The sequence below is a fragment of the Dermacentor andersoni genome, chromosome 1 (assembly GCF_023375885.2).
Source record: "Dermacentor andersoni chromosome 1, qqDerAnde1_hic_scaffold, whole genome shotgun sequence".
Classification (NCBI taxonomy): Eukaryota; Metazoa; Arthropoda; class Arachnida; order Ixodida; family Ixodidae; genus Dermacentor; species Dermacentor andersoni.
In genome coordinates this window covers 229,375,240-229,387,959 of record NC_092814.1, presented here as the reverse complement: position 1 = coordinate 229,387,959, position 12,720 = coordinate 229,375,240, and the positions used below count along the sequence as shown (strand labels likewise).

The window sequence follows — 12,720 nt, the reverse complement described above, 5'->3', positions numbered from 1 at the left end:
CATCATGTACGCGGAAAACTGCAGTCACGAACTGAATAACAATAATGCAAACAAAAAACAAAAGCACTCCTAATATAACGTGGGGAGCTATAGTGATCGAAGAAAAAGAAAATTGAGAAGAAAAAATATAATAACGGTCGACGTTCCTAAACGAATGCGAAGGGAAAAACCTTATATGGTGAACGCACTGCCATGTTCCTCGGTGACCCGTACCAATGTCTTCCTTTGTACATAGCTCTTCCAGACCGTTTGGGGAAGCTGCAACAATAGCCGTGATAAACTCCGCTTGCTCTCAGCTATAGACCGTTTCATCGGGCGAGGAGGATAGGGCGCGAGGAGGGCCTTTCCTCCTCTTTGGCTTGGGCGATCCGGCGCGGCGCTGCTTGAAAGTATTGCTGTCGCGTGCTGCGGAACGATTTCGAGATGTTTTAGATCTTACTTTGTGAAATTTACGCAATGTCCGTTCATATAAGGTCGTCAGGGAAGCCTTTCAGTGCATCGGTAACTACTGTAGGCATAAATATGTCTTGAGGGCGCAAAAATGTGACGCGCATAATCAGCCGCGGTGTACGCGTATTATCAGTCGCGGTGCGTGCATGTGTTGCTTACTTTTTGCTTATATCGATTTTAATTCAACAATCGAAACCGGCGTCTCTGTATTACCAGCATTAAACGGTAAATCAGCTCACTGTCTGATCGATTGGCGTAGGGAGTAAAACACAAAACACAAGAGCGCATGCTCGTGCACGGCCAACTTAAGGCAACCACGAAACATCTAAGCGGAAGGTTCTATCAAATATTTGTGATACACCGGCATAATTATCACGCTTTTCAAGTCTAGTATGCTTGAAATTACCATATGTCTACGCTAGCCTTGTTGCATGGGGCCCATGGCGCTGCTCAACACAGCGATCACTGCGGTTGGTGAGCCAGCACGATACATATATAAGCTGTCTGCTTCGGCATTGCCTTTTTGGCCTGTATACAGCCATATATGAGAGGGTTCGCATAAAAAGAATGCGATGGCTATTTTTGAGTGCAAAATTTTCGTAATACGTGTGAGTGCGTCGTAGCGAACTGAACGAACACAACCAAAAAAAAAAAAATAATTCGGTTATCATCCTCTTTCTCTAAATAAGCAAGAGAAAACGGGCTAACGCCGCACAACGTTTATAAATATATAACCGTTGATGCCGTATGCTTGGACCATGCGCTATATAGAACAAAGATATCTGTAATCCAGCACCTACTACTGCTTAGGACGCTCGCGCAGTTCGTAAACGGTCGCTTTGCTGGACAAGCTTAATTCAGACTGTAAGGTATGCTGCTATTACTACCCAAAACTATTTTATTCATGGGTGTAAACCTCATCCATCCAACCAAGTAGTCACGCAATGTAACCTGCAGCGAACAGTTTGAAGGCTTGTCAAACAGCACAGCTCCTATCGTAGCAGAACAGTACCCACGCTGTTACGATCGTCCCGTATGTTTCATGGCTCCTAAACCGCAGCTTAGAAATAGAGGATAATACTGCAGTAAGGTCACATTAGTGATTAGAACATTAAGAAATACACAATTGATCTCCGAGGCTGATTGTATATAGGCTCAAATATGCGCTCACACATCACGCTGCGTCCGTCCACCTCAACGCCAGCAGAAATTCCGGCCATGACGCCTTAAACCACTCCAGCACGTCTCACACAACCGTTTACCACGTAGAAGACGCACGTCATACTAAACAGACCGCACGACCGCGAAACCAAACGCCAGAACCTACCGCCGAGCATATACCTGCCATGCAAAAGACCGCTTTCACCCAAGCCAGTATGGCGCTGCTCATAGGCGGCGCCACTGCGTTTACAATATGGCGGCGCCTACGAAAAAACGGTCTATATATACCACAGCCGAGTTCTCGAGCATGGTTTTTGTGACAGACCTTACTACTTTTCCTCTGCTCTCGAAAGAGCGAGTGACTCGGGAACTTTGATAACGTGACGGACAGGAAATTCACGCCAGACAGGCGGCTGTCACTTGGCTGCAGTTGGCGGCACTCGTTTTGGAAACACGTCAAAGTCGCACCGCTGTCGTCGCCTCCTGGTTCCGGATAGAGAAGAAAGGGGGTGGCACGCAGAGGGGAAACAGGGGTTGGATCTGCGCCGATCGTTTGCCGAGTGCGCTCTGCACGCATATACCGCCTCGCAGGCGAGCCGAGCGGCTCGTTCATCTGACAATCAAGGCCGGTTGGCAGAACGAAAAACGCCCGCGCGCCACCGAAAATGACGCTACAAAGCGGCGAGAGGGAAAAAAGAGAACCAGTGGGCGCCGCTTGTCAATCTCTCTCGCGACGCCCTCTCCTTGGGTCGAACAACGGAGTTATTCCCGCGACAGCAGTGCACGCACGCTTGCGAAGGAGGGAGGGCCAAGGAGTTGCTCCCACGTCAGCCTCGTTAAGTCCACATTGCGTGACCGTATCGTGCGCGCTCGTCGCCCTGTTCCCGGGAGTGGATGGCGGTGAGCCACAGAGAAGCCGCTCTCTTTGCTGCCACGGTTGGCAAAGAGGAGAAAGGAATAAAAGAGCAAGACAAAGTGGAATTGGAAAGTGGAGGCCGTTCTCACAAAAGAGAAAAACGGAAGACTGCGACGACGCGACGGAAGCGCTCTCAATGTGGCGGCGGCCATTCAGGGCGGAATTACTTTCCGCTTGTTGTCATTCGCAAACACGGCTTTCGCGCGGCGGCGTATACAAGAGCGGCGGCGGGTAGGCGATGGGAAGACAGGCAACAAGAGGAGGAAGGACGCCCAGCGAATGTAACAACGAGACGCACGCGCGCTCACGCAGAGCCAACCATGCGACGGGGGTCGCCGTGCGCGCATTGCTCCTGTGTTCGACGGCAAACTGTCCGTGTCGTGTATTTCATTCTTTTTTTTCTTCTTTGGCTTCTCCTTCTGTGGCGCCCGTCGCTGTCTGTCGGGCACCCAAATTTTTTTTTTATTTCTTTCGTTCTCGTCTCCGGGTCAAACAAAAGGCACCTGGAAGCGCTGCATCGGCCAGCAGACCCGGGCCTGTCAGTCACGCGGCGCAAAAGGCCCATTGTCTGGTCGCGGCGAGCCCTGTCGTTACGGCGACGACCGAGAGATGCTCGCGGGAGTCCTGGCCCCGGCTGTCAGGTCTCCTCTGGCGACCGTGTGTCCCCTGCCTGAGCGCGCGCGCGTCCGCTGATCGCTTCCCGGTGTCATTTTTCTCCCGCTCGAGCCCGTCCACGCTTTGACAGGCGTGTCTCTCCACCTATGTTCTGCTCCTCTTCTCTTGTCCCGTGACGAACGCGTCTCTAGGCGCCGCCAGTGGTTGTACCGCTGTTTTCCCGCTCATCTTGCAGGGACTCAGAACGCGGTGCCGCTGTGCTCACCGTTGCTGCCGGTTCGATGTCCCAGACCGCGGTCACATTTCACCACCTGCGATGGATAGACCCCCGTGTGCTGACACTTGGGTAGCCAGTAAGTCCATGACGAGCGTAGACTGATTAGCAGGCAGTAAGTTCGGAATGAATAGAGTTTGTGTCCACGTATCGAGAAGAGACGAGAGCTAAGAGGGAAGTTGCCGATTTGATCCATCGGCAAAATTAAACCAAATGAGGTTGGAACGAAGGAGTGTAAGTGAAATGAAGACAGATGACAACATTTTTGGCCTGCTGTAGAGGCAAAGGTTACCAATAAGAGCGAGAGAACGAAAGAAGCGGCAAGTTAAACGTAAGAAAGTTAGCCAGAAAGAGTTCGGTCGGGTGCCTTACGCTGAGGAGGCCAGAAAGGGTACAAAAGAAAGATAAGCTTATAGGGACAAGGGTGCGAAACTCACCAATGACACTGACGCCATGTAGACATGGCACAGTGCTGACATAAATAGCCACTCACATCATTACCAGTAGCTTCTCCGAAGTGCAAAACATCGCGGTCAACCCCCCTCCCCCCCCCCCTTTATCTATAGCTTTAAAAGCATATGCTTCCGAAGTTGCATTTCTGTTACTTTGTTTTAAAGTTGAACCTTATTTTCTCTCCCCCTTTCTGTACACTGAAGGTCACAACTGTACAATCGACAATGCTAAAAAAGGTTAATACGAGAAAGTTACGGTGCATCTCCACGGCGTATTCACAGGCCATCTCCGCCAACCCAAGTATTGTGACGGCAAACGGAATGTGCACGCGTAGGATAAGCTGCTCTCAAATGCGATAATGAAACACCCTAAGACCAGCTGCCGACCTGCGCAAAATGGGTCCTGTCGGAAGCCGCTAAATTTCTAAAAGCTACATGCTCGTATGCAGTATGGATTTGAACATGGTAACGCAGGACTTAATTATGCAGTTGCTGCAGAGCCACTTAGTCGGCATGCCCTCAAGAAGTGCAACAACGAGTTCAGCGCCTTCTGTGCCGAGGACGGTCTACCAGGCAGCGAGGACCTTTTTCCCGGCAAGGGGCGATTGTGCAGGCTATACGTACGGTGGAGAGTTCTCTTCTAGGTGCTTGAGAATTCTGCGCTACATAACGCTTGTGTGCAGCATTTTTTTTTTCTCTTATATATATCCATTTTTGCTCGTCTCTTCTTCTACCACTTTCAGTCCACTAACAATATCCCGGTACAGTGTAGCCAGCTGGTCTATACACTGGCTAACCTCCCTGTCTATTATCCTCTCCTCTCTGCAGAGTCACTGCAGCATCGTTAATAATCACTTAGCCGATGACGCTGCCCGATCTTCTCACGTCGGAATGCCAACATTGCGCACTCGGCAATCGAGGTGCCAGCATGCGCGTTTTATCCCGTTGGCTCACTGGAATGCACCACGGGTCTCTTACGGTCACTTACACAACCTCGATCTATCATTACGACTGCAGACACCGTCAAATCTCTCACAACATGACACAACACTGTTGTCTCTTTTGTGGATCAGAGTACCCTTCGCGGATTCATACTGCTATCGCTCCGGAATGGCCGACTCCTATACGTGCGCTCAATGCATATGCGAGGACACTACCGAGCGCCTCCTCTGCCACTGTGCCAGCTCCAAATAATGACGCCAGGCTCTCCGCTGTGCCTTGAGCAGGCTGGACGATCGGCTCTTTACCGAAGTTGGGGCCTTGAGAACCTGGCTTCAACCCCCATCAGCCCACAAAGCCACTCGAGCGAACCTGCAGTGCCGTACAACAGCGGATTTGCCGAACACCCGAAGTGCCTTACCGGATCGTCAGCCATGCAAAAATTTCCACCTTTTAATTAAAGTCTGCATCTCTCTCTCGGGTATGCTCTATACAAACGATGCACGTTGTTTAGCGCGCGTGATCAATCCGAACTCTTGTTTCTTCTTTCTTTCACTCACCCAATTTCCTCCATACGTAAGGTAGATGGTCAAATTCAAATAGTCTACTTTGCCTCCTCGCTTTTCCTTCATTCCATCTCCCTCTGGGGAGAACAGTAAGCAAATATGTGCTTTTATTTATTAAAAACTTTAAATATTCGTAGACGAGCCACAAGAAAGTACTTATTGTTGCTTTAGGTTGCCCAGCTGGTGCAATTCAATTTCTACAAATAATGGCCACTTACCTTTTGGGGCATTTCGAATGTGTCTCAGTGAGTGGTACTTGATACACACCATTGACACTTCCGGATTATGTCGTGCAATCATCCTGACAGGATTTGCTGACGATATGCCGTACCGAGTTTTGGGGTGCATGAGAAAGCTGTACTGCATGGATGAACATTGCAGCTTGCAGTTCAGCATGCTACAAGGTTGCACGTAGAACAAGTCGCTGGGTTTCAAAGACGAACAGTGCCACTGTAAGGACAAATGTAATGTACCTCACATGGCACGAGTTGAAAGTGTGCACAGACATCACCTCCGTCCCGATCTCGCCAGCCCTAACACTCGCCCTAGCTAATGCCTTCGAGCAACGCTGAGCGTCATTACTAGATCAGAGTAAGGATGCCCAGCGTCATTGCTCTGAGCGAGTGAGCTAGCTTGCTAAGAAATTCCCTCTCGAAAGGCCAGTACGCTTGCGGGAGCAACTGCGTCATATAATGGGTAACGTGTTGTCGGGTTACAGCTTGCAGTTCAGTGATCCGTAAGTCAAGCTTTAAGTTAGGTAACATATATAACACATGGCTTCACGCCGAGTACGCTTCGACCTTTCGATGTGGAGGTAGCGTTATCGTTACGGCAATTTTGGGACATGGGAGCAGGGTGTGAAAACTAAAACAAGGGCCTCATCAGTCGCCTGTTTAGAGATCCTCGTTTTAGACTGCCATGGAAAGCCTTGAGCTTTGCAAACTATTGGTCATTCTAGAGATGGACATAGCTCCATCCACGTTGCCTTGTAGGCACGTGCGGAGGCTGTACCGCACTTTCTCGCGTACAGCCAAGAAGAGAGGACACGATAAGAGAGAGACGACAATAATCCAGGTTTCATCAGTGTCATGTATTTGCAGGATCATCGGCATCAAGGAGTATGTACAACAATAAACAAAATAATACAAACAAAGACTATCGCGTGCGCATTCCGTACGCGCCGACTTCAAATATATTAATGTACACGACTCGATCATCTCACACAAGCGAAAACAATGAAAAGTAGCCACGAACTTTCCAAGAAATGGCGCAACACACAAGACGAAAACGCGAACGGACATATTTCTGTACAGTATGTATGTTACAATCCTCCCACAAGAATAAGGACGAGACGACGCAATTGAAACACGTGACGTCTCAAAATAAAAATAAAATAAAGACTGAGTGTTATTTTGGCAACACGCTTTGGACACCCTTGACTTAGCATTTGACGTCAGGAGAGATCACACCGCGTTTAGGCATGCTATAGTGCAAATCGAGCATGCATTCTCCTTTGGGAAGCGCTTCCCCGTTTAACTCCCAGAGAAGATAAAACATTACACTCCAATTCCAACATTCTCAAGCAACAAGAACTAACCGTTGTATCCCTGTGTGCGTGGTGTGCGGCACCGAACACGAACCGGCCGCACGTGTCTATAGTTTTCATAGTTTTCCTGTCGAGAGGCGCACCTGTATTGCGGCAGGGGTTTGCGCGCTCTTTTTCAGCTAGGCGCCGCCAAAACAGCAGCAAGCCGGGGAAATGAAACCACTCAGGCAAATGCTTAGTTACAAAAAACGCGACGCTGGGGTTTGGTCTTGGAGGTTTCATGGTGATCTACTCGTTCCTCTTTTAAGTCAACGGCTTCTCTCTTTTTCTTTAATAAATGTCTTTCCTCCTCTTCCTCAGTGGCACACAGCGGGATTCGATTTTCCAGTGAATATGTAGCTTTACCTTTAGAGACGCTAAGCTGTAAGTTGCCCACGCCCGACAATGACACATTGCAAAACTAGTGGAATGACGCGGGACCCTTCGCGAGTAACGATGTTTAACAAACCTAACTGTTCAGTGTCCACCTACCCTCTTCCAACCCTTTCCCATTTTTTCCTTCTTTCCTTGCATATCCTAAGCGCTGCAGTGCGGCGTCTTCCTTAGTACACGCCGATCAGAGAGGCCGCACGTACCACTGGAAATATTTTTTATTATCTGAGGAAACGACACCGGATCGAGGAGCGGTGAACCAATGAACGACCCTTGCCGTTTTGTCGTAACGGTGTGCGCCACGCGGTGCAACCACTACGTAGGGGGCGCGCACTCACAGCCGCGGGCTCATCGCTCAAGATAAGCATCGAGAGCGGCTACACGGAAAAAAGAGGCCCAACTCCCAGCGAGTCGTAAAACGCAGCGGCGCGACGAATATTTATAAATCGCGCGCCTGCAGCGCTCTGCTAGCACAGAATCTGCCATTCGGATCACGCGATTCCCCTCGCGTATGCTAATTCCCTCTCCCCTTTTCAAAGAAACGCTTCATTTAGATTAGCAAGGCCATCGCGTCGCGCCGAGCTAGGCACCATTCGTCAACCTGATCGATGGGGCAATCACGAAGATGCCCCTCGTAGCTTCTTTCTTTTTTTATGCATTGAAACATCTACCAAACTGAAAGCATTGCTCTTTTTTTTTTCCTTCTTCCTTTCCTTTTGTTTTTTAATTTTTTACCACACATTTTCCCCCCTAACGTTTGCACTCTCCAGTCCTGCATGTACGCCGTTCGGAGCGTGCACGAAATCACCGCCACGCTGGGATGAGCCGGTGACCGGAGAATAACATTAGCGGTGGTATAACAAGACAAAATGTGACACATTTAGAAGTGACGCCAGCGATGGCAGTGAACAAGTATATGAATTGAGCGCCTGAAGGCTTTTACGTAGCGTCGATATAAATTCGTGCAAATTTGGTGCAGCCTGTGAAGAGTGAGCATGCCTGCGGCGACAGTGCCAGCAAACGTACATCACAAATGGTTTTCTTTTCTACTTGAGTGGAAACGAACAGAACACCAGCTAAAATAGATGCAGCCTCGATAGGCCGCGCGGCCCGCTGTGGCGACATAACGAGACCCACATCGTGAAAGTTAATACGCTGAAAAAAAAAATAATAAAGAAAAAAAAAAGCAAGCAGGAAGCGGCGCACAACTGTCGTTAAGGTAGAGCCGACGTGAGAAAATTGGCGCCTGACTCGCAGGCATAGGCCGTCGATGACGAACAAGTGAGTAGTTTGCGCTTTTTGTGAGAAGGACAACGTTCCTCGTCCTCGTCGTTCATTTTGTGACGTGGCTTTCAACGAGCAAGTGGCGTAGCTTGCCAGTACGAATGCCGATTGCATCCGCGCGGTTAATCGAAATAGGGCGAAAGCAATATGAGCCTGCATTCATATCGACTTAATATCTTCCATCTTTCGAAGATGTCACGGCGTGAATAACAATCGGTGCGCCACCTGTACTAGCATGCCCCCGACAGAAAAAGGTTGACAAGGGAGACAAAGGTCGCCGGATACAGCGGATGTTGACAACAGCCAATAAAACGGATGTCCACTGACGTATTGACAGGCGCGTGACCAAAGACAAGAAGTGTTTCACAGCTGTTAATTCTTTAGTTGAGCCATTCCGGTGAAGCCCAGCCCCACAAGTGACGAGTGTGGAATCGTAAAAGTGCGCAAAGTACAGTCGCGAAAGTTAAAAAAAAAAAAACTGTGACAACGTGCAGGTGACGTGGAGTACATTTCCAAAATCACACGACGCTTTTGAGTGCATAAATCCTACAGGCGTGACATTATTGCGAACAATCGTGCTTAAATAGAGCCAGAACAGCCCGTCGGATGCCTGCCCGTGCATTTCCGGTTCACTCTTAGCAGCAAATTCACCAAAGGGGAAGAACTGCATATTGCTTGCATATGTTACCGGCACAACGAGGCCTATCGGTAAGTATTTCCGTAGCGATGTCTTTCAGACAAACTTCTATTGGGGCCTAAACAACACGTTAAAAAAATGAAGAGGGAGACCAACGAAAGACAAGCACTGCCGAGCAACGCGGGGCACAAAGCCATGAAAGGCTCGACAGAGATCGTTACAAACTACGCTCGGGATGAGAAGAAAGCCGCTCAGAGTCCAAGTGAGCTTCAACGCATGCGCGCACACAAGAGTCCACGTGAAGAACTTTCTTACAAGTGAGCAGCCGTATAGAGAGAGGGTAGGTGGGAGAGGGGTAATGGCACTGCACTGGCGAGTGTCCACAGGCCACGAAAGAGTAAGAGAGCGTGTTCAGGGGTGCACAGGAGGTCCTAGCCTCTGTCCGTAGAGTCCGTAGGGAGAGTAGTACATGCCGAGCGAAGGGTGAGGTAGCGGCGCGAATGGCGTGCCGGGGAAGGTCGGCATTGGCGGCTTGTACGGGTGGTAGCGCGCCGAGAGGGAGCCGACGGGGCTCAGGCTGGTCGGGTAGGTCCTGCGAAGTCCAGCCGGCGTGGTCAGCGATGGTGCCGTGCTGTAATGCAGGTGGCAGGCGGCGGCGGCTGCACTCAGGCTGACCGACGGCACCGACAGGCTTGGCGACAGCAGCGGCAGCGCGCTAGAGTCCGTCACCGACAGGTTGGTGTGGGTGCGCAGATGCTGTAGCAGCTCCTCAGAGGTGGAGAACCGCTTGCCGCAGTACGTGTCGCCCACCATCCAGCTACACACGTTGGGCCGCGTCAGCATTGAGTGCGCGGCGGCCGCGCCTGGGTAGAGGGGCGAGCCGAGGCCGCTGGAGCCCATCCCAGGAGGTACCAGCGCCGGGTTCAGGCCCAGACTCTGACCCAGGCGGTCGTGCGAGCACTGGGTGCAGCCGCTGGGACAGACACCCAGCTGGGCGCTCTGCATGCTCATCTGGCAGTTCGTGCAGAACGGGTCGCGGCAAACGGGCACCAGCGAGGTGCCGCCGCCGGCTGTCTTCACCCGTGCGTAGCCCACGTACGGCGACAGGGGCGAGCCGACGGGGTAGCTGCCCAATTTGAGTGCTTGGCTCGCCAGCGCCGCGCCCGGGAACGAGCCGTCCATGCCTCCTGGCAGATGGCCCGCCAGCAGCGGCGAGCAGCAGTTAGCCAGCGGATTGAGCCCCTTGTAGGCCGCGCTCAGAGAGGTCAACTGCGACAGCGCGTCCTTGTCGCGCGCCAGGTCCAAGCCAAGGGCCGCGGCACCGCCGTAGCCAAGGCCGCTCAGCGTGTTCTGCGACGAAGGCGTCGACGATGACGAGGAGGTAGTCGTCGTGATGGCCGTCGCTGAACCTGAAGAAGCATCGGACTTGGAGTGACCGCCTTCGGAAGCAGTAGGCGAGGCCTTGCCGCTGGAGGCAATGGACGCAGCGGGCGACGAGCTGGCGACCCGCGGCGGGGATTTGGACGATGAGGAAGGGGACTTCTTGCCGCCGCCGACGTCACCATTGGAGGCGGAGTCCTCCTTCTTCGCCGACTCGTAGGGCTTGAAGGACGGCTTGTCGTCCAGCTGGCTCGATGAGGACGTCGAAGAAGAAGAGAGCGACGATGACTTGCCCTTGCTCTTGTCTTGGTCCTTGGGCTTCTCCAGCGGCGGAATTATGGGCTTGATGTTGGGGTTGTCGGCGCCAATGTTGCTGCATGTCTGCGCCAGCAGTGCCAGAGGGCTCTTCTTGGCGTCGAGCTGCGAAAAAGCGAAAAGAAAACATAAATCATGGCGCCAATGGCTTGCCGGTGGCTAGCAGTAGCAATATAATAAAACTGCCGAACATAGCCGAGTGGAGCACGAACAAGGATACAGGATAAAGCGCTAGACACCTGTTCGCCACTTTTGCCAAGAATGTATGCAGTATGTCTAAAGACGCAGGACAAAGCATGAGGTCTTGAGCTTTAGCTTGCGTCCTCGTTTAAAATCAGCCCAGTCTCTCGCTTTGACGCTTCGCCACGAAAGAAAATTCACGAAGGAGAAAGAGTCAAAGGACCTAGCGATTGTGGAGGTAGAATGAAAACGAGCGATTCCACAGCTGCGGCTATACGAGCAGGTTGCCACGCACGTGACTTCGTAGTTCGCACGTAGCACTCGATGTGATTAATACAGATTGTCCGTCAAAATGAATAAGAGAAGACACACGAAGTGCGCACACAATGAAGTACGATACCTGAATACTAGCCATCCTTCTAGATGTCGGGTGGAACAGTTTCTCCTGTCCCTTAGTGCTTATCAACTTCACTCATTCTTGCCGTCAACATAACACGACAGCAGCGGAGGGCGAAGGAAGAAGTTCCGATCGGATGAGTGGAAGCAGTGTGACGGCAAAGACTATAAGCAGCGTGCGTGAACCGAAAGAGCTCGGTCTATCGCACATGACCTGAGCGCTATGAGTAAATGTCGCGGCGTCGATCGCCTCTACTTCGCTTGGTCTTTCGAAGGTACGAATAATAAGAGCGCAAAACAGCCGGACGCCCCAATCCATCATCGGTTTCTCGGAAGCGGGCAATATTTGCGCGCGCTTTGTAACACATGTGCGCCGCCTCGGCGCGAAACCTTTGTCTCGGCCGCAGAAATGTCCCGCTCCTGTCACTCGCAGCGTCGAGAGTGCTAGTGCGCATCCCGCGAGACAATGAAGTGCACGCACTCGACAACGCACCCGTCTGGAGCCTTCGTTTCTTTCAGCGCCAGGCCTGATATGTCGCTACCTTCGATAGCCGCGAAAAAATAGCGCTTGAGACAGTGGCCGGCTGTACGTTATGAGTACCCCAAGAACTATTGTTCGATTTATCGTCATCAGATTTTCTCGTTTCATTGGTGTATTATATATCATTTGCATTTAAATCCGAGTTCTCTGACGCGGTGCGAACGAGAAACAGTGACCGTTTCAAGGGGGCGCTGTGGGAACGCCATGGCCACTTGCCCACCACTGAATAAGTTGACAAGGCCAATCACCCCGCAGACTATGGGAATCATCGAACTAGACATTTCCCGATACTCCTCCGCAGATGCGCTCCGCTCTATCCAAATAATCTCAATAATTTAGTAAGGAAATCAATTCAGGCCAACTGCTTCTTCCAAGTGAGCGACATGGCAAAGCTAAATCCCCTCGATCACTCACTTGTTCGTAAGGATCTCAAATTATTTAGAAGGAAGACAATAGGCCTTCAGTCACAGGATGATGCATACGGCTAAAACTTGACAGACTCGCAGCGCAGCCGTGTCGAAAGAGAAATAGCAAAACCTTAGCAGCACGTAGATGCGAGGACATGTTACCGTGTTTCGTAGGAGCCATAGCTGTATGTGATTAGATCGTGACTCGAAAACGGATATACTGCTGATA

General features: G+C 51.1%; 1 protein-coding gene across 5 annotated transcripts in view; it reads right to left on the bottom strand.

Moving 5' to 3' along the window:
• noc (no ocelli) overlaps positions 1 to 12,720 on the bottom strand; it is a 155,054-nt gene that overhangs the window by 125,386 nt on the left and 16,948 nt on the right. Inside the window, exons 1-2 of one of the 5 annotated variants that reach the window (XM_050196132.2) lie at positions 11,548 to 11,860; positions 6,443 to 11,072 (exon numbers count right to left, since the gene is read on the bottom strand). The exons of 3 other annotated variants lie outside the window; for them this stretch is intronic. In XM_050196132.2, coding sequence (XP_050052089.1) covers positions 9,684 to 11,072; positions 11,548 to 11,562 — 1,404 coding nt within the window. In that variant the 5' untranslated portion in view covers positions 11,563 to 11,860 and the 3' untranslated portion in view covers positions 6,443 to 9,683. Of the gene's footprint in view, positions 1 to 6,442; positions 11,073 to 11,547; positions 11,861 to 12,720 lie in introns of those variants that run through there. One more of the 5 variants, XM_050196131.2, reaches the window with a different exon arrangement.